The following is a 24,371-nucleotide window of genomic DNA, read 5'->3' as shown; positions in this document are numbered from 1 at the left end:
GATCCAATCACTCGGCCTGAATTTTATTTCCTTAGCTTTGAATAACCCAGTGTTTCCTTCCCATGTGTGTTGCTATGAAGAAAATTAAAAACGAATGTAAAGGCACTTTATAAATTGTAAAGTTGGAGATAAAAATGCTTCAGTACTATTAAAGGCTTTAAAAAAATACTAGTCAAGGTATTCAAATTTACATGTAAATTGCTCAGTTGGAAAAAAAAAAAAAAGAAAGAAAGCAGGGTATGAACGTGGTCAAGACCTGGGCTTCGATTCCAGCTCTACTCCTGACTGAGGTTACATACAACCTGTGTCCAAGCTTCCACTGGGGATCCTAGAGAAAGGGGTTTAAATAAATAGCCAGTGATAACTAACACATTATTTTTGCTTTAAAAGTTTTATCTTTAACCTTACCAAACTCAACATCATTCATAGCTGAGGAATCCTATAAATGGGTCTCTATCTGTAGAAGGCTCAATTTCTGGTCTCACATTTTCTATCAATGTGACATCCTTAAAATCCCAGCCCAGGTTTAGGGAAACTTCATTTTCCAGCTGTGTAGAGACCCTCCCACTTCCCGTATCCATATCCTCCAAGATAACAAACAATTCTATTTCCAAAGGTTTTATTTCATGTATTGATGTTAAACTCTCCAAGGTTTTGTATCTAATGAGTGTCAGTGTGCAAACTCTACCTATCTCATTCAAGAGAAACATGGCAGTTGAGTAACTAAAACACAGGTGAACGTCACATGCTTCCTAGGCATGCTTAAGAAGCTCTTGTTTTGGGCTGAGAGAAGAGAAAGGGGCGCCTGCAGAAGTGAGAGGTACCCCATGCTCCCTCAGACACACACTCAGGGCGCTTCCTGCTTGATGACACTCTTCCATACCAACATGGTGGTCCAAAATGGAATCTCTTTAATTTTTCATCACACTTTTAAAAGATACAGAGGAGATATGAATTAACTGACTTTAAGTCAATGTTAGAGATATGAGGAGAAAAAGTTAACACAAAGAAATACAACACACGAAAGAAAATATGCAATGTTTTATAAGCTGCACACATTTCAACAAAAAAGGTGGGGACACAGATTTGACACAGATTATTAAAAATATTTATTACAAGCAGATTCCTTTTCCCATATTCAAAAGAAAAACATATGACTGGAAATATTGAGATGGCAATTGGTTAAACCAATTCCCAGTCCTTATCAAGTTAGGAATCAATAAAGGAAAAGATATTTTGGAACTTAAAATTAGGGAAGCCTATACACAATTTAGACTGGGGGAGGGGGGAAGAGAAAAACAAAAAAACCAAAATAAAGTCATATCGTTTACATTTTATAGCCTTTAAGTAAGCACATAAAACTGTACTATTTAATATATTTCTCCATGAACTTTTTGTGAAATTCAGATCGCAGCGTATCATTTACAAATCTTTTGTCTTTCTTCTGATCATCTACACCTTTTGCACAGTTCTTGAAAACAACATCATCATCCCACCTGAAAGAAAAAAAGAAAATAGAACAATCTTACAATGCTTGTATCAACAGACAAGAACACCGCGTGAACTGTAAAGCTTATTCATCACACAAAAAGATGCTCAACCTGTACATCATTCAATGTAGCAATTACACCCAAAAGAATAAAGTAATTCTTAACAGGCTGTTAGCTTGCTTTTTTGTAATAGGAAGGGTAATCCTTATTTAGAACATACACAACATTCTTATTATTTCTCCAGTATAAGAAACTTTGAGTTAAAAAGCAGAAATTATATAAATATTTAATGTTTTCAGGTCTAAAACAAAGAGGCAGTACCTGGTTCTACCCTGATTAGTACGGACAGCTCTAGATGATAGCTGGACGATTTACTATAGTTAGATTATGTGGTTTTAAGGATTTTATACATACTCTTTTATCAGTTAACATTTAGTAATCATTCACTGTAGTATTTACAATTTAGGACAAAAGAAGAAACTATTGGGGTAAAACAATTAAGGCTCATATATTGGCTCACATCTACATTAACCACAAAGAAAGAGCAGCTGAAGAGCTTAGGGCAGGAATCTCTAGTTCGTTTCTCCTGGTTGGATTTCATAATGTGTAAGCTTAAAAAAAAAAAAAAACACCCATGGATGGGCTACAAAATACATGTTTTATAGAAAATAAAGGTTATGATTTCAAAATATCATCTAGCATATAAAACACAAACCCATACATGTAATACATAAACTCTCACAAACATATATAAAATGAAAGCCTATATAATGTGTGTGTTTGCCTGTGGACGTATGCATGCCAGAAGAAACTGCACGTCGAAAATAAGCAAAGAACGTGGGCATCTTTGAAAACAGTGTTTTAAGTCATCACTGGTGCAGTGCAGAGAAATGCGAAAAGCTGAGCAGAGCTAGGTCAAATGTGATCTGCACATTAAGACAACATGTTTCAGTCTCCAAACGATTTTATCTGCATCCAAACAAGGTAGAACTATATAGCTTAATACAAATATAAATCAATGTAGTTTTTTCTCTACCCACTCTCTCCTCAACTCACTCCCCACAGGCTTTGACCCCTCCCTCTCAACACCAGCACTGCTCTCCCAGGGCCCTAACTCCAACCGCCACTTTGCAGTACCCACTTCACTTGGCCTGTCAGCAATATCTGACCTAGATAATCACTCCCCTCCTCTTGAAACTGTGTGGCTCCAAGACACCAACCAGCCTCTTTCGGTTCATTTCTTCCCCACTGGCTGCTCCTTCTCAGCCTAGTTTTTTTCATTCATAATTCAAATAATCAATATTTACTGAGCACCTAGTACATACCAGGTACTATTCCAGGTATGGACAGCTAATCATCTACCCAACCTCGAAATATTACCCCAAGCTCAGTCCTCTGACCTCCTCTCTGGCTATACTCATTCACTAAGTAACCTCATCTAGTCTTCATGGCTTCAGGAAACTTCTGTAAGTTGACAGCTCCCAAATTCATGATCTCTAGCCTGGGCTAACTCCAGAACTGTGTATCAAGCTACCTACTCAACATTTCCACACAGACATATATATCATCCCAAAGTTACCATGTCTTAAATCTGTCCCTCTCCCTCCCCACCTCAGTTCACATTCTTCCCCATCTCTATCCTTTCAATAGCTCGGGTCAAATACCTTGGAGTCTAGTCTCTAATAAAATGTCACCTTTCTTGCAAATCCTCCCTTGCCTATGCAATTGCCATTGTAAAGACTTGTTCCTGTTTTTTACTATGAATGAGTCAGGAAGCCCCTGGATGGTTTAGAACAGGAGATTGAGATCTTTTATTTTAAAAGGATCATGATGCTGCTATGTTAAGGAAAAAACCTGGGGGTAGGGATGGAGAGGGTGGTGAGCATGCAAGCAGACCAGTTAGGGGGACTGCATCACTCCGGATGGAGATGGCAGCAGTGGAGGTGGTGAGAAATAATAGATATGGTTTAAATGTTAAGCCCACAGCAGGGTTTCTTGATCACACACACACACACACACACACACACACACACACACAGACTGCTGTCCTTAGGAAGGCTGCTTGCAAGGTTGGTCCCTGGCTGGCATTTGGAAACTTGGATTGCAGGAATCTTCTCACTGTCACTGTGTCTAGACTGTCTGTACAAATAATGTGGTTTATGAACACCTGCTTTCTTTCCGGAAGTCTCAATTTTGGTATTGACTAGGCAGAGGTTGCCTATATGAGCAGCCAATAAAAACCCTGGGAGTCTCTAATGGGTTTTCCTGGGCAGCAACACTGCACAAATGTTGCTGCATTTTCATTACTCGGGAAAAGAATGTGCTGTGTGTGACCCCTCATAGGAGGGACAGAGCATAAGGAAGCACACACACTTCCTTCAGTGCCTTTTCCCTTTATGATCTGGCTGTGTATCTTAACTAAGTTAGTCATGAGAACAGCTACATGCTGAGCCCCCTAAGACCTTCTAGTCTCTGAATGTGAAGGATGGTTTGGGGGACCCTTGACACATATAACTACAATGTAAGCTTTGTAGGGTCAAGGGCTCAGTGCACTGCTCTGTCTCTAGTACTTAGAACAATCTCTGGTACACAGCTGGTTACTGTAAATATATACTGAAAATAAGTTTATTTTCTTTCATTCTCCTTCCATTATTCCAAAATGTGATGGAGAAAAATATCAGTGGAAAGTGGGTATTAGAAGCTTTACATAATATAGTTTGCTATAAAACTCATAATCTGTGTGTGTGTGTGTGTGTGTGTGTGTGTATATACATACATATATATATCTCTCCAACCCATTATTGTACAGTACCTTCTTTTAACTTTGAAGTTGGCCTGAGGCTGGGATGGGCCAGTGAGATTAAGGAGAGGGTTTCCACTCAGAATGTTTTCCATACGAATCCTTTCTTCTTCAGCCTTTTGTTCTTGTTCCTGCCAACCAGAGGGGAAGATTCATATTTACTTACATTACTTCTGGCGTCAATCTTGTAACTCATATTTTAAAAGACTGTTAGGATATTAAGAGGGAGATGGGATCAGCATCAAGGTACTATTGCTTTTTCTTTGTTTTTAAGACATACCAGAAAAGTCTCACTTATCAAAATAAAATAATTGGGCATTTTCATTATAAATATTTCATGCTTGCCATCATATATTCATTAGTCTCTTTCTCACTTTGACATTCTTGAGTTGCATATTTAAATCTATTTTCTTTCTTAAAGTACATACAAAATTACATAACTGTTTAAGAGAGTACATCTATAAACATTCTAATAATTTAAGAACATATTAAACATCAAAAAGACACATTTAGCAAAGCAATTATCTCAATTTTTAAGGAAGGGTTATATATAACTGTGATTAAAAATAATTTTATTTTGAATTACTAACAACGTAAACTTGCATCTCTAGGACTGGTGACAAGTTATTATTAACCAAGAATTATGTCCTAAAATAAGATAAACCATCATGTAAAAAATTATATTCAGTAAACATGCATTTCTACTAATTTACCTGAGGTTTACCCATTTTATTCTTATGATTTATTGTGAATGACTTTCTATTTTTATCTCTCTCATCTGTCATCAGTTACATGCTTGTCTTTCTTCACTTTTATTTTAGCATTAACCTCTTTAAACTCAAATCACCCTCAGTCTCCTTCTTAGAATTAGAAATATAAAATGTCTAAAATCCTTAGCCATAACTTCTAGATCTACCTGATTCCATGCTATCTTAAACCAAAGATAGATCCCACTTTGCTGTGTTTTGGGGATGACAAAATTGATGACTTAATATACCAAGGGAAAAAGGACTTTCTAGAAGTCTATTTATAATGAACCTGTGTTAGACCACTTGGAAAAATTACCTGATTTTCTATATAGGTTAAAGATACTTCATTTTAATAATCAAGTGTGAACAACTGATTTCATTTTTATGAGGCCAAATAATTGGGAGGTGAGAAGATGCAATTTTCAGGGAAATTAACAGGAAAATTCCTTTAGGTCATTTTCAGACTTTAAGCAAGCAAAAGTCAGGAGCATCCACCATAGATTAAGAACAGATAGCTTTCTAAAAATTATATACTTATTTTTAACAAATTATATTGATGCTAAAAGTAAAAAGACATATCTCTGAGATGCTAGACAATCAGGAGCTCAAGCATACAATGTATCCAAATTTATAATATAAGAACATATGTGATGTAATAAGGTCCTGATCATTTTATGTTCGGAATATTATTTCCTTTAGAGTTACTGGTTGATTGCCATACATAGCACTGGGGAAAAAAGGTGCCAACTCTTTTCATACTCAAGTACCAGGTACACTGTTTCATGACTATAGGTATAAAGGATGGACAGCCTGTGGTTTGGTCAAATCTGAACCATCTTGTTTTGTAAATAAAATTTTACTGGAACACAGTCACATCCATTTATTTATGCACTGCCTATGGCTGCTTGTATTACAATTAGCTGAGTTGAATAGTTGTGACGGAGGCTGTATGGCCTGCAAGCCTAAAATATTAACTATCTGGCTCTTTACAGAAAGTTTCCCAGCCCTTGACACAGGCTGACTGGTTTGAAAACATTTTGGAACACCTCAAAAACCAGCCACTAGAAAGCCAGACAGGGAAATGGGGGACAAATGGAATAAAACTGTCATTCAACTCCAAAAAAACACCAACACATTTTGTACAAAGAAATCAGATGAACCTTGCAAAATTGCCAAGATCTTCTGTCTAAAATGTTTATGCTCCTTGAAGGTCAACCAAATGCATTTAAATGTCTCTTTGCGTATCCACAGCTGTTAGGGAGGCCAAAAGAATCTGGAACAGAACAACTGCCCTCTTGTGGTGTGCCAGTGTAGGAATGGTCTTACCATTCTACAGGAGTTATGCTATCCTATGCCAAATTCTGACAAGAATTGTATTTTTAAATATTTTTCTTCTTCAAATCTGAATTCTAGCAGTCTTCAAAGCCTATCCCCAAATCTTCCTCTTTTCTGAATTCTTCCCTGCCCCTTCTGATCCATATGAACTCCACCTCCCTAGGTTCTAAGCATTAACCTACATCAGTCTTTTCCCCAAGTCTCTTTCCTTTTTTTAAATAGAGCAATTCTTGGTTCAAATGAAATCTTACACAGAAGCCCATTACAAAAGCTGCTCTTTTCTGGTTGAAAGTGGAGGCAGGGACTTCCCTGGCGGTCCAGTGGTTACGAATCTGCACTGCCACTACAGGGGACATGGGTTCGACCCCTGGTTGGGGAACTAAGATCCCGCATGCTGTGCAGTGTGGCCAGGGGAGAAAAAAAAAAGAAAGTGGAGGCCGATATATCTACTTGAGTGTCTCACAATATATCAAGTTCAGTATGTGCCAAACAGACCTCATCATTTTTCTCTCCAATGAAACATGCCCATCCTCTGCATTCCCTGATTAGTGTATAGCACCAACATCGACCCAGAAACTGCCACAGCTAATCAGTCACTTTCTCTGGTCAATTTTATCTCCTTGATAGCTCTATCAGCATCTGTTTACTTCTCTCAAATCCAACTCCTATCATGCAAGATTCTCATAACTGCATGTAAGGATTATTGGAACAGCCCCCTACTCAGTTCTTTCCTCTACCCTCCACACCTCAGCCAGAGTAATCTTTCTAAAATGCATACCCAACCTTACCATCTCCAGCTGAAACGGACTAGTTCCACACATCCTTTGGAAGAGAGTTCAAACTCCTTTAGCACTGGTCTGCAAATCTCTAGTGCTCTGACTTGCTCCTGCCTCCCAAGTTTTGTCTCTTACTGTTACTACTATGGGTAATTCGCTCAAAGTTTAAAGGTACGTACTATGGATCCTATTTAATTCGTCTAACTGTCTTTGAGTTAGACATTCTTTCCTTCCATTGTGTAAATGTAGAGACTGCGGGGACTCAGAGAAGCTAGGTTATATAAAATTTATTGACAGATAGCCTCAGCAAGTGCCTGGAAAGAAGGCTGGGTCAGAAGACAAGGAGAGAGATAAAGACGGCCTCATTATACCTGTGGGTTCTTTGTAGGCTATGACTACATCTTAATCATCTTTGATTCTTCTGACACTTAACAGACACTGACTATATGTCTATTGAACAAATAACTGAATGAAGAGCATTTTGACGAGTATGTCGGAACTATTTGGAAAGAATTTCTAACATAACCAGCAGACTTAGGATGTCATAGGAATCACCAGATTTATAGACCTACAGGTCCTATAATATCGAGACATGGTAAGGATGATTTCTAATATAAGGTGATATTACTTGATTTAAAAAACACTCTTACTTTAGTTTACGTGAGAAGATGCAAATATTTAACATGCTGGTTTTACCTTCCTGGCCTGCTCTTCAGCTCTTTCTTTTTTAATTTTTTCCAGCTCTGCAAGAAGAGCTGCAGTATCATCATCATCACTCTCCTCTTCAAAATCTTCATCTTCATCTTCCTCCTAAAAAAGAATGGTGATGGCCCAGGAGATGGGAGACAAAATAGAGATTATTCATTTTTTTCCATAGAAGTGGCACTTATCAAATCTTTGGAGCAGAATTAATTTTCCTAGAGGGAAAGATAAATGTACCTAAATACGATTAAAATTAGCAACAACCAAAAAATAAAATAAAACCCCCCAAAAAAGCTTACAATTACTTACTAAAATGTCAACCTCTGATGTATTTTAGACATTATAACAGCAAAGAGTATAACGAAGGACCTTTCAAATTTACATAGTCAAATGGGAATTTACATATGAAAATATTTCTAAAACCAGAAAAGGAACACTTTATACTGATACACACTACATACTTTGACCCTGGGAGTCAAAATAATTTTATATAGCTCAAAACAACTAGGAATTAAAGATAGTCAAAGGTACAGAAAAGGGTGCTAAATTCTCAGAAAAAAATAGTTTCAAATGAATAATCATTATATCTCACTTAAAATTGAGTTCCTTATATTGAATTACTGAGTTAATTTTTAATTTAGTCTGTCAACTCTAGAATTACTAATATATATGCTTAATTAGATGCTACCCTTGAAAAGCCACTCAGATTTTTCCTCTGTATGTAGAAAACTGCAAATTAATTACAGACTGTGCAGTCCCACTAAATTTTAATGTTAATTAAAGTGCCAATCCTTAAAAACCTTCCACTTAGATCACATTCCTCCCTAAGCACAGAGGGAGCCATTAAGTGCATTGAACATCTGGAAGGGGCATCATTGGTAGCAAGTATGGAAAGGCCCTTACATTCACTGCTATCACTGCTAGGGGATGCTATCAATAAAGAGCCGCCGAGTCTGAAGAGTGCCCTCTGAAGGGGAATAACTAGTCCAATTTCCATGGTTTAATACAGGGAATTATTTTTTAGGGAAGCATATCTTTTAATAGATCTCTTCCTTCTTTGGCTCTCCAGAGATCAAACTTGAAATTTGATTAACCACAAGATAATGCTTTTTCTTTTATAATAAACTATAGAGTTTAAAATAAACTATAGAGTTTAGCATTGAAGTCAGAGCTATAATTGAATAACAGTAAGTAAAAATAAATACAAGTCGCTTCTTAAAGCCAAAAGAATAGATAAAAAGGTATTTCAGAAAAATGGTAAGTAAATTACTACATGGAGATGAGAGGAGGAAGTAAAACATACATCTGTTAGAGGGTCGTCTGCATCGAGGTTGGCAGCGGGAATCTGGTCCAACCGAGGCTTCTTTGACACTGAAGAGGAGGTTGTATGTTCTGGGGGAAAACAAACATTATTTAGCTTACTGAATCAAATCCTGCATTTCTTATAACATTTTAGGGACCTGTGGGCAAGAAGAGCTTAGGTCTTAAGCATGACAGTAGGGATTATAACCTCAGTGCCTGGCAAATAAGCCCTTGGCAGATACTTATTGAATGAATTAATAAAAGTATTGACTTTAATATGGGAACTGTAGCCTCTCTCAGGAAATTTAGGAAATAGTTTACATATGCTAGAAATAAAAATGGAAGAATTTCATAGACAGAAACCATGGGGCCTCAAAAAGTCTGGCTGTGTAAACAGTTAAAAAACTCCTTGATCTGAACTGAAACAACGGTTGCTAAATATCCCCAGATCACCTAGTTCTAACAAAGAAACATAAAAAGATGGAACTGGAATCAACTTCATTACCATCTCTAATCCAATCAAATCTTTCAAGAAACTGTTATAGCTCACACCCATATTTAAAAGCAAACAAACAAAAATAGTAATCCATTCCAATTACCACATGAAAGAAAAACTACTGTCAACATAATGTTATGAGAGAAACATCTGGGGTAGTGTTGGCACCTCGGGTTGGCCGGTCTCTGTTTTTTTCTCTTGCAGCAGCTCTCTCTCTCTCTTCCAACTCTCTCCTGAAGTCACGGTTCCGAACTTCTTCAGGGGCATCCTGAGTGGTCTGTCTAAAGCAGAAACAAAACAGGGCAGAAATACTTCTAAAAAACACATGGCTGTAGTAATGGAAGACAATTCACGAAAAGCAACTTTGTCCTGAGTCCCTGAAGCATAAAGTCCCATTGCGGGAAATGGACAAGATCACCCTAATCTGAAGGTTACTAATAGGCATTCTGTGATGTAGCCAATATTTCAAGAAACTCAAACTAAATCACAGACTTTCTTATAATAAGGCTGTAGGCTGATCAAAATGTCTTTTTGTTAGTATGTTAATTCAGAGCTCGTTAGAGTAACACTTTTAATCTCATATTGATTAGTACTGACAGAGCCTGGTGCCTCTGAAGTAATGTATTAGTTATTGTTCCATTTACGTATGGAAATTCCAGGTTAATTGGAATTTCTGCTTAAGGAATATCTAGTAGCATTTCACAATCATAGAGCATAATTTTAGTGTCAGAAACATTATTGCATTCTACTCCTATGAAAATAGATAAGTGATAATAACCCACACATGGTACTATCTCATGACCATGTCGTTCAACAGATTTGGTCTTGCTTTGTGGAACAAGAAAAACATAAAAGGCTTCATTACCTATATTTTATCTTTGTATGAGAGGGTAGGTCTCTGCTTGAATATTGCTTTGAGAGTTGGCTCAAATCACCTTCTCCTTTTCCTCTCCCCCCTCTTGCAGGTTCAAAAGTTGGCCTAGCTGCTGTTGTCATCTTTTATGCTTTGAAGAAAAACAGTGTCAAGTTATTTCCAATATGACGAACTCTCATTTTATAAAGTATTAATCAATATCCCTCATTGTGAAACAATTTCCCTAACTTATTCCCCAAAACTTATTTAAAAGAATCTCAAAAGCTCTGAACAAAACAAATAATGAGACTCAGGGTGTACAGGGAACATGGCAGATATTTAGTCTGTCATGAAGATATGAGTTTGTGTTCCTGTTCTCCTTCTGGCTCTGTGACCTCCGGCAAACCACCAAGCTTAAGTTTCTGTCATCTGTGGAATGGGGATATTCCTAATAGGATTATTAAGAAATGATGAGACTTGACATGTCAACACACTCGTAAAATACAGTACTGCCATGTCCGAGTTTTAAAAAATCTCAGCTTAACCTTACTCCACCAGACTCCTTAAGGTTCCCATTTTATCTAAATCTCACACAGCAGAAAATAGGATAGTAACTACAAAAACAAAGAAGATATATAAAAAAATCACTGACAAAGCTACTGAGTGTCCTGGAAAAAAAGCTAGACTTTGATGACAGTTACACAGGCAAAGTTCTCCAACAACCTTTCGTCGATCCAATTTTCTTCTACAGCAGCCAACGTAATACAAATCAGATCTTTTGCAAATTACAATTTAAGAAATGCTCAAAACACAGGAACCCACCCCCAAAGGTTATGCTACTTTTGGTTTTGAGCAACTAAAGGATACTGCATGGCAGATGTGGCTACTAAAACATCCTCAAGCGTCGGAAAAGCAAGTGTCGGGGGAAACTGGGGGAAATGGTACACTTCTCTCGATTTTCAAAAAAAGGGAGAGGGATGTACCCAGAGAGGGAGAAACAGGGTTGCCGGCCTCTGGGGGCGCCGCCGCCCTCCACATTTCCCCGGGTTATCATTACCAGCGCCTCTGGGGGGTTCACCTTCGGGCTGTCACCGGGAACCCGCTGACTCTTCACCCCTGCCCCACTCGGCGAGGGGTGGGGGCGCCCGGACCCTGCTTAACGCTGTCTGCAGAGTCATCTTCACGCTGCGCTCTCCGCTGCCAGCCCGGGACTGGGGACTCTCCTGACAAGCGCTGAGCTCCACCACCCGCCCGCCGCTCCAGGGCCTCCTCTGCCCGCGCTCGCTTCTCCGCCTCCGTCCCCAACCGCCCTTTCCCGCCCCACTCACAGTCTGCTTTCCTGCTGCTGCTCACTTTGGCCGCGCTCTGATGCAGTTGCCTCAGGAGATCATACAGACGCCATTATAACTCTTGGCTCCCAGAAACCTCTGCGCCCAGGGCTAAAGCCCAAGACCCGGAAGCAAACCCCAAGCTCTTTAGCCTCCCTTCAGAGGCGGAGGCGGGGACCAATCAGCGGAGGCCAAGGTAGAAGTCGGCGTGACGACAGCAAAGGGTGGGGCTGAAACGGCCCAGGGGGCGGGCATTTGAAATCAGTGCTTAAGAGTAGACCCTAAGCATCATTTTATACCTTCAAGAACCAATTACTTAATGTCTCTTCCGTCTTTTCCTTTCCCGACCCCCTCCCAGACTCCTTCATTCCGGTACTGCGTGGACGGAAAGCCCCGGGTAGCAGACACCACGTCCCCGGCTAGCGAGAGAGAGCGTAGAAAAGGATTACACCAAACTGTTTAAATCCAACGGCTCCTGCTTCCTTTCTCCTGAGCTAGACCCAACAACCCTAGAGAGCTGGGCTACGGAAAGACTAGTATTTTCATTTAATTGGATATGAAGAAAGAACAAATATGTACGGGGGCAACCACGATCTTTATAAAGGTACCATTCCTGCAAAAATATTAGTCTTCAAAGCAAAGGTTGTATTCGTATTGTTAAAATTTTTATTTTTTAAAAAGCCTGAGTTCTAGTGGGAGGGGAGGTGTCACTATTAGAGCTTCCTTATGTATTAACCGACATTGAACTTTTAGAACGGTGGGCCCAACTGCCAGGAGCACTAGATGCAGTTATTAATGTAAGATGGCTACTCAGGCGTTAGGTGAAGTTTTAATAAGGCAGCGAACAGGAAAATAAAAAATCACCAATCGTCCTTACGCTTTCCCCGTAAACAACCACTCTGGGAGCAGGGATCTTGTTTGCTTAGTTCATCTTGGTATCTGACCACATAGTCCTTGGCCACGGTAGATGCTCAATATTTGTTGAACAAATGAAAATTCAACTCCCCCAACCCGGTTTCAAATGTAAAGAGATCATAAAATTGAACATAGAAAAGCTTTTTTCCCCTACAACTCTTTCTTTGAACTTTACATGAAACAAAACAATAGAAAATGTCCCTTCCCCCATAAAGTTCAAGATGCAAATCTTGATTTTTCTTAGCGAAGCTATTACTCCCCTAGTCTTACACATCTCAGTAAAGGACACTACCATCATACTGGTTACTCAAACCAAAATCCCAGGGCTCCTACTTAAGTTCATTTTCCTTCATTTTTCTCATCCAGTTTATTTGCAAGTCTTGCCAATTCTACTTTCAACATACACCCTAAATTTCATTCCACTGCCCAAGTCCAGGCCACCATCATTTTCCACCTGGATTGTAATTGCCCCCTAATGATCTTCCTGCTTCCACTTTTCTCCCACAGTCAATTTTGCCTGTAACAATGAGAGTGATCTTTTAAAATTGTGAATCAGGTAGTGTTACACTCCTGCATAAAAATCCACTGCACTTAGAATAAAAGTCAAATTTCTTAATGTGACCTGAGGTTTCTCAGGGTCTGGTCCCTACCTATCTCTCTGGCTTCACTTCTAATCAATCACTCTCCTACACACTAAGCTCTAGCCACAGCCAACCCTGCATTTCTGTTTCACAAGCAAGATTCCTTTGCACTAGCTTATCTCTGCTGTCTGTGCCCCAACATAGCTGTATTATCATTCTTCAAGTCTCAGCTCAAATAATCACCTCCTCAGTTTTTCCCTGACATCTACATTTGCACCCCCGTCCCTCCAACACACAAATACCATCACATCACCCTGTTTTATTTTTTCATAGTACTAAACACTACTGAATTTATTCTGTTCATTGTTTATTGCCTTGTTTCTTGTCTGCGAGGCAGCATAACAAAGTCATTAAGAGAAAGGGATCTATAGCCTGACTGTTTTGGTTCTAAATTCCAGATCTGCCCTTTCCTAACTGTAACCTCAGGCAAGTTATTTTCCCTTTCTGTGCCCTCAGTTTCCTCATGTATTAAATGGGGATAATTTCTAGACTCTACCACATAGTGTTATTATAAGGATTAAGGGAATTAATACTTGTGCTTAAAACTGTCTCAGCAAACAGTATTTGCTAAACAAATGTTAGTTATTATTATTATTAATATTATTTTTATTATTATTGTCTATCTTCCTGTATTAGAACATAAGTTCCAGGAAAGCAGGAACCTTGTCTCTCTTGTTCACTGGTGTATCCTCTGCATGTAGAACAGTGCCTGGCACATAATAGGTGCTGAGTAAGTATTTGCTGAATGAATGAATGAGTGATTGATGCACTGTGAAGTAGAGGAATGACATAACAATGGCAAGGAGGTGACACAAATATAGAAAATACCCCTGGTTTTTATGTTCCAACTGCCCTTATCAGCCCTGAGTCAATCACCTGGATTCATTTATCTCCCATTTAACTACCTAATCTTTTGGTCACCAACCATGATTAAATAATCATCCCTGTAATTTCATTAACACCAACATATAGTATAATCAGTCCAAAAAGCTTTGGCTTAAATGGTCTGAAAGTATTAATAAGAAAAAGAAATTTAAAAGTTTACTTAAATGATTTTAAAGTACTAGTAAAAAAACAAAACTCTAAAGTTTTTTACTTAAATGACTTGAAAGTATTAGAAAAAGAAAATAAAAGTAAGTAAAAAACTTAATTCACCCTCTCAGCTGACAAAAAGCATATATAACCTCCCAAGAATCCTCATAAACCCATTACCACAAAAATCTAGTTGGGCCTTTAATGCTGCCTGCAAATCTTCTCATACTCTCCTAATTGTTTATTTTCCCACTCTGCAATATTATGATTTGCCACATTCCCCTCTTTCTTCAAATCTACACACCTTTTTCACCATCCTTTCCCTCATTTCCTTTCTCAGGAATGGGTGATCTGACTTCGCTGAGAAAATAGAAGCTCTTTTTCTCAGAGGATTCCTCATCTCCCCGCAAGCAGATCTACCGAGCTGCCTTTGACTGTGTCCTTACATTCAGCTTTCATGTGTTAGTAGAGATGAGGTGACCCTAACCTTCTCCCTGTGTTCTGGGTCCAAATCCCTCCAGCCTTCTTAGTAATTGGCATCCTGCTATATTTTCTGTCTCTCATAATCTATGAATCCATACCTTGCAGATGATTCTTGTCAGCTTTTGGATATGTTGTAGTATATTTTAACCTTAAAAAATGCTTCTTCATTTTAATATGACAACGGTCATATTAATTCAATGTGAAAAGGACTTTTCATATCATAACTGTGATTACAAAACTGACGATTCTTATGGCAGGATATAACATAGGAATTCCAGCTTCAAAGTTTAAACAAACACTGCAGCCAGTTGAATTAAACACCCGAAAGGGAAGAAAGAAATCATAAAAACCTAGAAAGAAAATTTAAGAGACTATTTTTACTACTTGGGGTCTGTAAAGGCCTTTTGATCAAGGCAGAACACGTAAGAGCTGTAAAAGAAATAATTTAAAAAATTCATCTATATAAAAATTTAACTTTATGGCAGAAGATGCCCAAAATGAAGTCAAAAAATAAATGCTAGATTAACAGGTAAATCCTGTAATGCCTATAGCATATAAAATATTACTACTGCTAGTACTACTACTACTAATATGCATAATATAAAAAATACAACAACCCAATAAAAAACTCTTTTGTCCAAAGAGTATAAACAGGCCATTCAGAAGAAGCAATTCCAAGTAGATAACCAACATAAATGACACACAACCTCTCTATTAGGAAAATGAAAGTAAACTAACAATAGATCATCACATTACAGCATCAGATTGGCAGCAATTTTTGAAAATTAATAATACACCTGGATGGGATAGGGAAAAAGGGGATCCAATCAGACAGTGAGGAGGCATTGGCTCCCATTTCCCTCACAATAAAAATTAAAGGTGCTCACATGACCCATCATAAGGCTCTCCCCTACTTAGTTGACCTCCTGTCTTGCTCATACCTGTCTGGGCTACAAGCCTTCCTGGTGTTTGAGCATAAAACCTGCCTTAGGGCCCTTACACTAGCTATCTCCTTGGTCGAGAACACTCTTACCTGTCTTCAAGTCTTTGGTCAAGTGAGGTCAGCTAACCATGACAGCCCTAATTAAAGTTGCAACCATGTTCCCACTTTGTCCTTCCAAATCTTGCATGCCTTATATCCCTTATCCTGCTCAACTTTTTTACGTAGCACTTATCATCATCCATGATCCTATATAATTTAGTTATGTTTATTATTTCTTTATCTATCCCATGCAGAATATAAATTCTACAAGAGCAGGAATCTGTTTTGCCTGGTGAAGTAGGCCAAGCATCTAAAACAGTGCTTGGTACCAATACGTGCCCATAAATGTGTTCCAAATGAGTGAATAAATGAATGAATGAATGAATGAGTGAGTGAGTGAGTGAATGAGTTTTAACAGGAAAAAAAAATCACATTTGGATGTAAAAAGTTATTGCCTTAATCTCTTTTATATTTTAAAGGAGAAAAAAGTAATTTTCATTCTGCTAGTCTGAAATCCAGGTTGGAAATGAAGATACGCCAAGACCCAGAAAGATGATTTCTTTTCAGGAAAATGAAAAATCATGTGATTATCAGGCTCAATATGTGTTATCAAAATTCTAATTCAATCAGCCCACCCCTAATCCAAGCACAGCTCTAATTCAATCAAACCTCCCTCCTCTTCCCATTGAATCACTTACCAGTTTTAGTAAACCCTCTCATTTGCAAAGTTACCAGCCCACAAAGTGTGAAACTTTTGCTTGAAAATGAAGGAAAAAAACCCAATGGTCACAAGTCAGAAATCACATTTATAAAATAAAGTAATATAAAATGACATCTGTTTAAAATTTTTAACCTGAAAATGACCAATTTTCTAATATAAAAAGTTGATGCTTTAATCTGTTTTGAAAAGTGAAAAGAATAGAAAAATAAAGTAGCTTGCTTTCTACCAACAAAATCCTGTTTTTAAATGAAGATGCTCTGGAGCCCAGAGAGATGCTTTCCTGGTGATAACCTCAAGATGAAATTTGCTGATGGTCCAGGCTAGATTACTGGACAGTATTATAATTTAAGCACTTCTTACTTAATCTGAGCACATGGCTACCTCACTAGCTGGCCAGTCAGTTATTACTAAGACAATTAAAAGCAAACGTATTAAAAAACAGTTAAAACTAAACAACTAAAAATATAGAAAATAAAGGGATAGAAAAAGACAGGCCAGGCAAATTCTAAACAACAACAACAAAGAACTTTATGTAGCAATATTAATTATCAAAAATATTCTTTAAATAGTATAGCATTAACAAGGACATTAATATGGGCATCTTATTGCATCACAGAAATCCACTAGGAAATTGTTACAATCATGAACATTTATGCAACTAACTACATAGTCTGGAAAAAATATGAAGCAAAAATAAAAAATTAAAAGGAAAAACTGCAAATCCACAATCATGGTGGGAATTTTTTTTAACATAAACTTCTCTCAGTTTGATAGATCAAGCAGACAAATTCACAATATTGATACACAGAAACAAGATTGTGTATAGATATGTATGCTTATTGCATTTATTTATGTATATATATTTATATTTATATATTGCATTTATATATGTATATAAAATCCTTCAACCAAAACAAGAGAATACACGTTCTTTTCAATAAACAATGAACATGTACAAAATTTAATCAAGTGTAAAGCCCCCAAATAAATTACAATAAATGCCTATGTATTCATTTTTAAATGATAATATTTCATCTTGTCAATTTTTGAACTTTATATAAATGAATCATATGTGTTCTTTTGTGCTTTGCTTTTTCACTTAATGTGTATTATGTGTAGCTGTGGTATAATATATAGAATTTCATTGCATAAAAATACATAGTATAACTTATTTATTCTAATAATTATGCTTCCAGTATGTGTTTATTACACATAATGCCACCATGAACATTCTTGGAAATGTGCAGAGGTGCATGTGTACACATTTCATATATATATATCCCATCATCATGATAAGAATTCTTCTTGTCCCATAATCTCACCACACTTGATATTGTCCAACTTTTCAATTTCAGCTCATCTGGTGGGTGTATAATGATATCTTATTGAGGTCTTAATTTGTATCTCCTTGAGTACTAATCTCCTTTCATATTTTTATTGTCCATTTGGATTTCTTTTGTGAAGTATCTGTTCAGTCTTTCTATTGAAATTTTTTTTCTTATTGATTTCTATGAGTTCTTATTACTTTGGGCATCAGTTCTCTGTTACTTATTTGTGCTGTGCATAAATTTTTCACTTCTTGGCTTCTCTTTTTGGTATATTTTGATATACAAAAATTAATATGAGGGTAGTTCAGTTTATTAATCTTTTCCTTTTTGCTTAGTACATGGTATTTCTTTATTAAGTAATTCTTCCCTACTTTAATGTTACATTGATATTCTCAGATACTATCTTCTGAAGGTTTTATAGTTAGGCCTTTCACAGTTCTACCAGGAATTCATTTTTGTGCATGGTGTAATAGAGGGGTCTTGAAATCTGGTAAAGCAGGCCTTCTCACCTTGTCCCTCTTTTATGAGTACTTTGCTATTCTCTGCCCTTTGCACTTCAATATAAAATTTAAAGTGTCATGTTCTATGAAAATACTTTTGGGATTTTGATTGTGATAATGTTGAATCTGTAGATCAATTTAAAAATTGACATTTATACAATATTGAGTCTTCAAATCTATTAACAGGTTATGTCTTTTCCATTTATTTAGATTTTCTTTAATTTTCCCTAAGTAGATTTTTATTGTCTTCATAGAAGTCTTGCAAATTTTTGTTAGCTTTAGCCTTAGATACTGCTTAATTTTTAATGCTATTATAAATGGCATCTTTCTTAAATTTTAGTTCTCTAATTGCTCATTGTTGGTATGTATAAAGATAATTGTTTTTTATATATTGCTATTTTAAATTCAGAGACTGTTCTAAACCCTCTTATTAAGTAAAATAGTTTATTCATAGAACTTTTGGATTTTTTACATATACAATCACTTCTAAGAATGACAACAGTTTTGTTTCTTCTTTTCTGATCTTTTCTCCCCTCCTCCCTTTTTTTTCCTTGCCTTCTTAAATTGGATAAGACATCCAGGACAATGTTAAATAAAAGAGGTGATCACAGGCATCCTTGTCTTTTTCCTGCTCTGAAAGGGAAAACTTTTAATTACTAAGTATGATGTTTACTGAAGGTTTGGGGTAGATGTACTTTATTCAATTAGAAATTTCCCTAGAATTTTTGGTTTGCTAAATGGATGGCAGATTTTATCAAACACTTTTCTGTGTCTAATGAGATTGTCTTTTGATCTGTTACTGTGTGTTATTGTATTAATTTATTTAACTATAAACTAACCTTTCATTCCTGGAATAAACCCATCTTGATTATGATGAATATATTGCAGGAATCAGTTTACTCAGATTCTATTTAGGACTTCTGCATCTATGTTCATAAGTGAGACACCTATTATTTTCCTTTCTCATGGTGTCCTTGTACATACAATTTGTATCATAAAATATGCTGGGAAATATTCTTTCTTTTTCTGTTCTCCAGGAAAATTTGTCTAAGATTGGAATTACTTCTTCCTCGAATATTTGGTAAAATTGGCTGGTGTATCCATTTGGGGTGTAGAGTTTTCTTTGTGAAAAAAGTTTTGATTTCTGCTTCAGTTTCCTTGATGGTTATAGATATACTCAGCATTCTATTTCTTCTTGTGTCAATTTTGCTATTTACATTTTTCTAAGAATTTATTTATTTCATCTGAATTTTAAAATATGTTGGCTTAAAGCGCTTTTTAGTATCTTTATTTTCTTTTTTATGTCTGCAACATCTATAGTGATGACCTCTTTGTCTTTCCTAATACTGGTTATTTCTGCCTTCTATTTCTGGTCTTTACCATTTTCACCAGGGGTTTGTTGATTTTATTAGACTTCTCAGAACAACCCAACTATTGGTTTTGTTTATTCTCTTTATTTTATATTGGTTTTCTATTTCATCAATTTCTGGTCTTATTTTTATTGTTTTCTTTGTTCTGCTTTCTTTTCTGTACTTCAACTTTCTGTGATGGATGCTTAGCTCATTTAATTTTCCAGTCTTCTTTCTTTTCTTAGATATTTATTTAAACCTATAAATCTCCCTTTTAATACTGTTTACCAGCATCCCATTAGGCTTGAAATGTAGCATATTCACTCTCATTTGGTTTAAAGTATTTTCTAATTTTATTTTTATTTCTTTATGATTACAAGGTTTATTTAGAAATATATTTTAAATTTTACAGAATTGGGAACTTTCTAGTTATCTTTTTAATATTAATTTCTAACTTTATTATTTTGTGGTCAGAGAACATGTTCTGCCTGCTTTCAACCCTTTGACATTTATTAAAACCTGTTTTATGGCCACAGTTTTATGGTCAATTTTGCAAAATGTCCATAGTACTTGAAAAAAAATATATTCTGCAGTTTGGGAGTACAAAGTTCAATATATGAACTTTAGGTCAATTTTTAAATTGCCTCACTCAAATATTCTATATGGCTTTTCAACTACTTGATCAATTAGTGGGGTCCTATTTTATGCCTTTCTTCTCTGGGTCTCTGTCATTCTCAAAAGTATCTCAGATTAGGTGATAAATGAAAGGATGTAACATAATGTTAAAATTGAGAACCACTCATGAAAATCTGAAGTGAGTGTAGAATTTCTACTAACTCAGTCAATAGTCAACATTTTATTGGAGATCATATCTAATTATATGACTTCCATTCCTAAGCAGCTCAAAAAAAAAAAAAAAGAAAAAAAACAGTAAAAACGCTATGACTACTGGAAAAGAAGAGATATAATTTTTGTATATATTTTCAGAAAATATTATGTACATGAAAAACTCTAGAATCAATGGTCAAGCTAATAGAACTAGTAGGAAATAAGAGGAATAAGGTTTGAAAAGAGATATAAGATCAATTAAAAAATTAATAGAAAAAAACTGTCCATAAATTACTAAAAAATTACACTAAAAAACTACGAAGTTCCTTAGACTATATCTGAGGAAACAGATATATATCTTTATAGATAAAGTTCTGAAACTTTATTGAAATACACACAAGACCTGAATAAATGGAGGAATATACCAATTAATGGGTGGGAATGCTATGTCTACACCAAATTTTTATTTAACTTCATGCAATTTCAACTCAAATCAACAGAGTTTTTATAGAACTTGACAAATTTATTCTAAAATGAATACTGAGGTTTAACTTTACTAATCTAGTCAAATTAATTCTGAAAAAGATGAATAAGGACATTGAGACTAGCCTTACCAACTATCAATACTAAGTATAAAGCTATAGTAATTTAGACAATATAGTTTTGGCACAGAAATGGACAAAGAAATCAAAGGACTTGAATGGAAAGGTTAGAAAGAGAACAATACTTGTTTTGGAACTTGACATATGAGTGTGGAGGATTCCAACTCAGTGGGAAAATGGTGGAAGACAACTGGACTTCTACAAAAATACCCCAACAACAATATAGATCCCTACCTCCTAGCAACAATGTTCTAAATGAGTGAAACAAATAAATGTGAAAAACAAAGAAATTAAAAGAGAATAAAATCTTTGTGACTTCAAAGATAAGTGGGTTACTTAAACAAGACATAAGGGAACAAAACATAATGGAAAATATTAATAAATTTAGTTACATTTAATTTTTCAAAATAATCTGAAAAAGATACCATAAACAGATTTAAATGGAGGTGGTGGCTAGGATAAGATATTTGAAATAATACAATAGACATAGAATTAGTATCCCAAACATTTAAAGAACTTTTACAAATCAGTAGAGAAAGAAAAACACTCTAACTGAAAAAATGGGTAAAGGATATAACATAATTATCAAAACCCACAAAAGGCCAATAAATCAATGAAAAAGCATGCCACCAGGAAACAGGTCACACAACATTAATATTAATAACAATGTAAAGGAGATCAATTGTTTTGCCAATCAAATCGCCAAGAACTAAAAATTTGACACTGTCAAGTGCATCTGGGGATCTGGAGAAAGAAACTCTCCTACTCTGCTAGTGACTGTGTTAATTAGGAAAGTCAATAGATAAGCAACATGACATTGCCTAATAAAATACAAAGTGTAGTTTATCATTAAAAAATAACACCAAAATATCTAACCTAAATAAATTCTCACATATAATTACTAAGACACAGGTAAAAGGTTTTTAATGCAGCACTGTTTACAATAAAAAACACTGGGAGTAATCTAAATACCAACAATAGAGAAATACATTAAAAATATATTCTTATGACAGACTATGTATGTATATATATGAATATATCTTGAAGCTATTAATGTTTAATTTAAAAATTACAAAAATATTATATATTTGGTATAAAATAATTTATAGAAAATAAAAATAGCAGATACACAAAACAACACTATATATGTGGATACACAATACACACACACACACACACACACAAACATCCACAGGTAGAGAATACACCAAATTCATGATAGTTGTTGTTTCTGGCGTTGGGGAGGAGAAGGAGATTAGGATTTGGGGTTTAGATCTGAAAGGGACTTCCACTTCATCTGAAATATTTATTTCTTCTATTTAAAAGTACTTGAAGCAGGAAGAAGGCCCTTCAGAATGTCTGTTCAACATTACACTGGAGATTCTAGTCAGGGCAGTTAGGCAAGAAAAAGAAATAAAAGGTATCCAAATTGGAAAGGAAAAAATAAAGCTACCTTTATTGATAGATGGCATGATTTTATATAGAGAAAATCTTAAGGAACAACTACTAGAACAAATAAGTTCAACAAATTGCAGGATATACAAGATCAGTATACAGAAATCAGTTGATTTCTATACACCAGCAATGAAGAATCTGAAAATTAAACTAAGAAGATATTCCATTAACAATATTGTCAAAATGAATAAAACGCTTAAGAATAAATTTAACAAAAGAAGTGCAAGACTTCTACACTGGAAACTACAAAACATTGTTAAAGAAGAGCTAAATAAATGGAAAGACATTCCATATTCATGCAACAGAAGACAAAATTGTTAAGATAGAAATACTCCCCCAATTGATCTATGGATTCAGTGTGGTCCTTATTTTAATTCCTGCTGGCTTTTTTTCCCCCAGAAATTAAAAGTTGATCCTGAAATTGATATGTAAATACTAAGGACCCAAAATAGCCAAAACAGTCTTGAAAAAGAATAAAAAATTTGGAGGAGTCACACTTCCCCATTTCAAAACTTAACTGCAAAGCTACAATAATCAAGACATTGGTATAAGGATAGCTATATAGTTTAATGAATAGCTGTATACTTAAATGAAATAGAATCAACAAAATTTGAAGCCATTTCAACAGTGAAAGAATAGTCTTTTCAACAAATGTTGCTAGGATAATGGATATCCACAAATGGAAGTCTGAAACCGAATCCTTACCTCACACCATACACAAAAGCTAAGTCAAAATTGATCATAGACCTAAATGTAAGCTAAAACTATAAAACTCTTAAAAGAAAACATAGGAATATATCTCCATGATCTTGAGCTAGGCAATAATTTCTTAGTTAAAATACCAAAAGCACAAGCAATAAAGAAAACTGATAAATTAGATTCATCAAAATTCAAAACTTACACACTTCAAAAGACATAATTAAGAAAGTGAAAAGATAACCCACAGACTGGGAGAAAATATTTGCAAATCATATATTCAAAAAAGGACTTATAATTAGGACATACAAAGACCTCTTGCAACTCAATTATAAGACAAATACAAAAATGAGCAAAGGATTTGAATAGAAATTTCTTCAGAAAAGATATATGAATGGTTAATAAGTATCATAATAAATGTTCAGCATCATTTGTCGTTAAGGAAATGCAAATCAAAGCAATGAGATAGGACTTCACACTGACTAGAAGTGCTATATATAAAAAAATAGACAAACAATAACAAGTGTTGGTGAGGATGTTGAGGAATTGAAACCCTCACATATGGCTGATGGAAATTTAAAATGTTGCAGCCACTTTGGAAAAACAGTACAGCAGTTTCCCAAAATGTTAAATATAGAGTCACCATATTATGACCCAGCATTCCACTTCTAGGTATCTATAAAAGAAAAATAAAAACATATGTCCACTCATAGACTGTACATGAATGTTCATAACAGCATTATTCATAAGAGCCAAAAGACTAAAACAACCCAAATGTTATCAGCTGATTAATGGATAAATAAAAATGTGGTATATTCATGACGATGGCATATTATTCAACCATAAAAAGTAACAAAATACTGATACATGCTACAGCATGAACCTCAAAAACATGCTGAGTGAAACAAGCCAGACACAAAAGACCACATATTATGATTCTATTTATATGAAATGTCCAGAATAGGTAAATCTATAAAGACAGAAAGTAGATTAGTGGTTGCCTGGAGC

At 35.6% G+C, this 24,371-nt stretch overlaps 1 protein-coding gene and 1 long non-coding RNA gene across 2 annotated transcripts; one reads left to right on the top strand and one right to left on the bottom strand.

Annotated features, from left to right (window-relative positions):
• Window positions 1-1,062: 1,062 nt before the first annotated feature.
• On the bottom strand, window positions 1,063-11,952 carry CWC15 (CWC15 spliceosome associated protein homolog). Its single transcript, XM_061202687.1, has 7 exons — window positions 11,832-11,952; window positions 10,516-10,654; window positions 9,819-9,931; window positions 9,156-9,244; window positions 7,847-7,960; window positions 4,303-4,421; window positions 1,063-1,496 (listed from the first exon to the last, which is right to left on the bottom strand). Exons 2-7 carry the CDS (start codon window positions 10,644-10,646, stop codon window positions 1,367-1,369), a joined length of 696 nt encoding a protein of 231 aa, XP_061058670.1. The 5' UTR covers window positions 10,647-10,654; window positions 11,832-11,952; the 3' UTR covers window positions 1,063-1,366.
• A 442-nt stretch (window positions 11,953-12,394) lies between these two features.
• On the top strand, window positions 12,395-16,390 carry LOC133099119 (uncharacterized). The gene is made up of 3 exons (XR_009702291.1): window positions 12,395-12,435; window positions 14,024-14,071; window positions 16,364-16,390. It is a non-coding gene; the product is annotated as an uncharacterized LOC133099119 (long non-coding RNA).
• Window positions 16,391-24,371: the final 7,981 nt, after the last annotated feature.

The sequence above is a fragment of the Eubalaena glacialis genome, chromosome 10, assembly GCF_028564815.1.
Source record: "Eubalaena glacialis isolate mEubGla1 chromosome 10, mEubGla1.1.hap2.+ XY, whole genome shotgun sequence".
Lineage (NCBI taxonomy): Eukaryota > Metazoa > Chordata > Mammalia > Artiodactyla > Balaenidae > Eubalaena > Eubalaena glacialis.
Note: the sequence above shows the minus strand (reverse complement) of the source record. Positions and strands in the feature narration are given on the sequence as shown.

Coding starts and splice junctions, on each gene's coding strand:
- CWC15 (XM_061202687.1), bottom strand. CDS start 10,646: ATGACAACAGCAGCTAGGCCAACTTTTGAACCTGCAAGAGGGGGGAGA. Junction 9,932..10,515: donor CATACAAAGATAAAATATAG/GTAATGAAGCCT, acceptor TTTCTGCTTTAG/ACAGACCACTCAGGATGCCC. Junction 7,961..9,155: donor CAGACGACCCTCTAACAGAT/GTATGTTTTACT, acceptor ATTCTTTTTTAG/GAGGAAGATGAAGATGAAGA.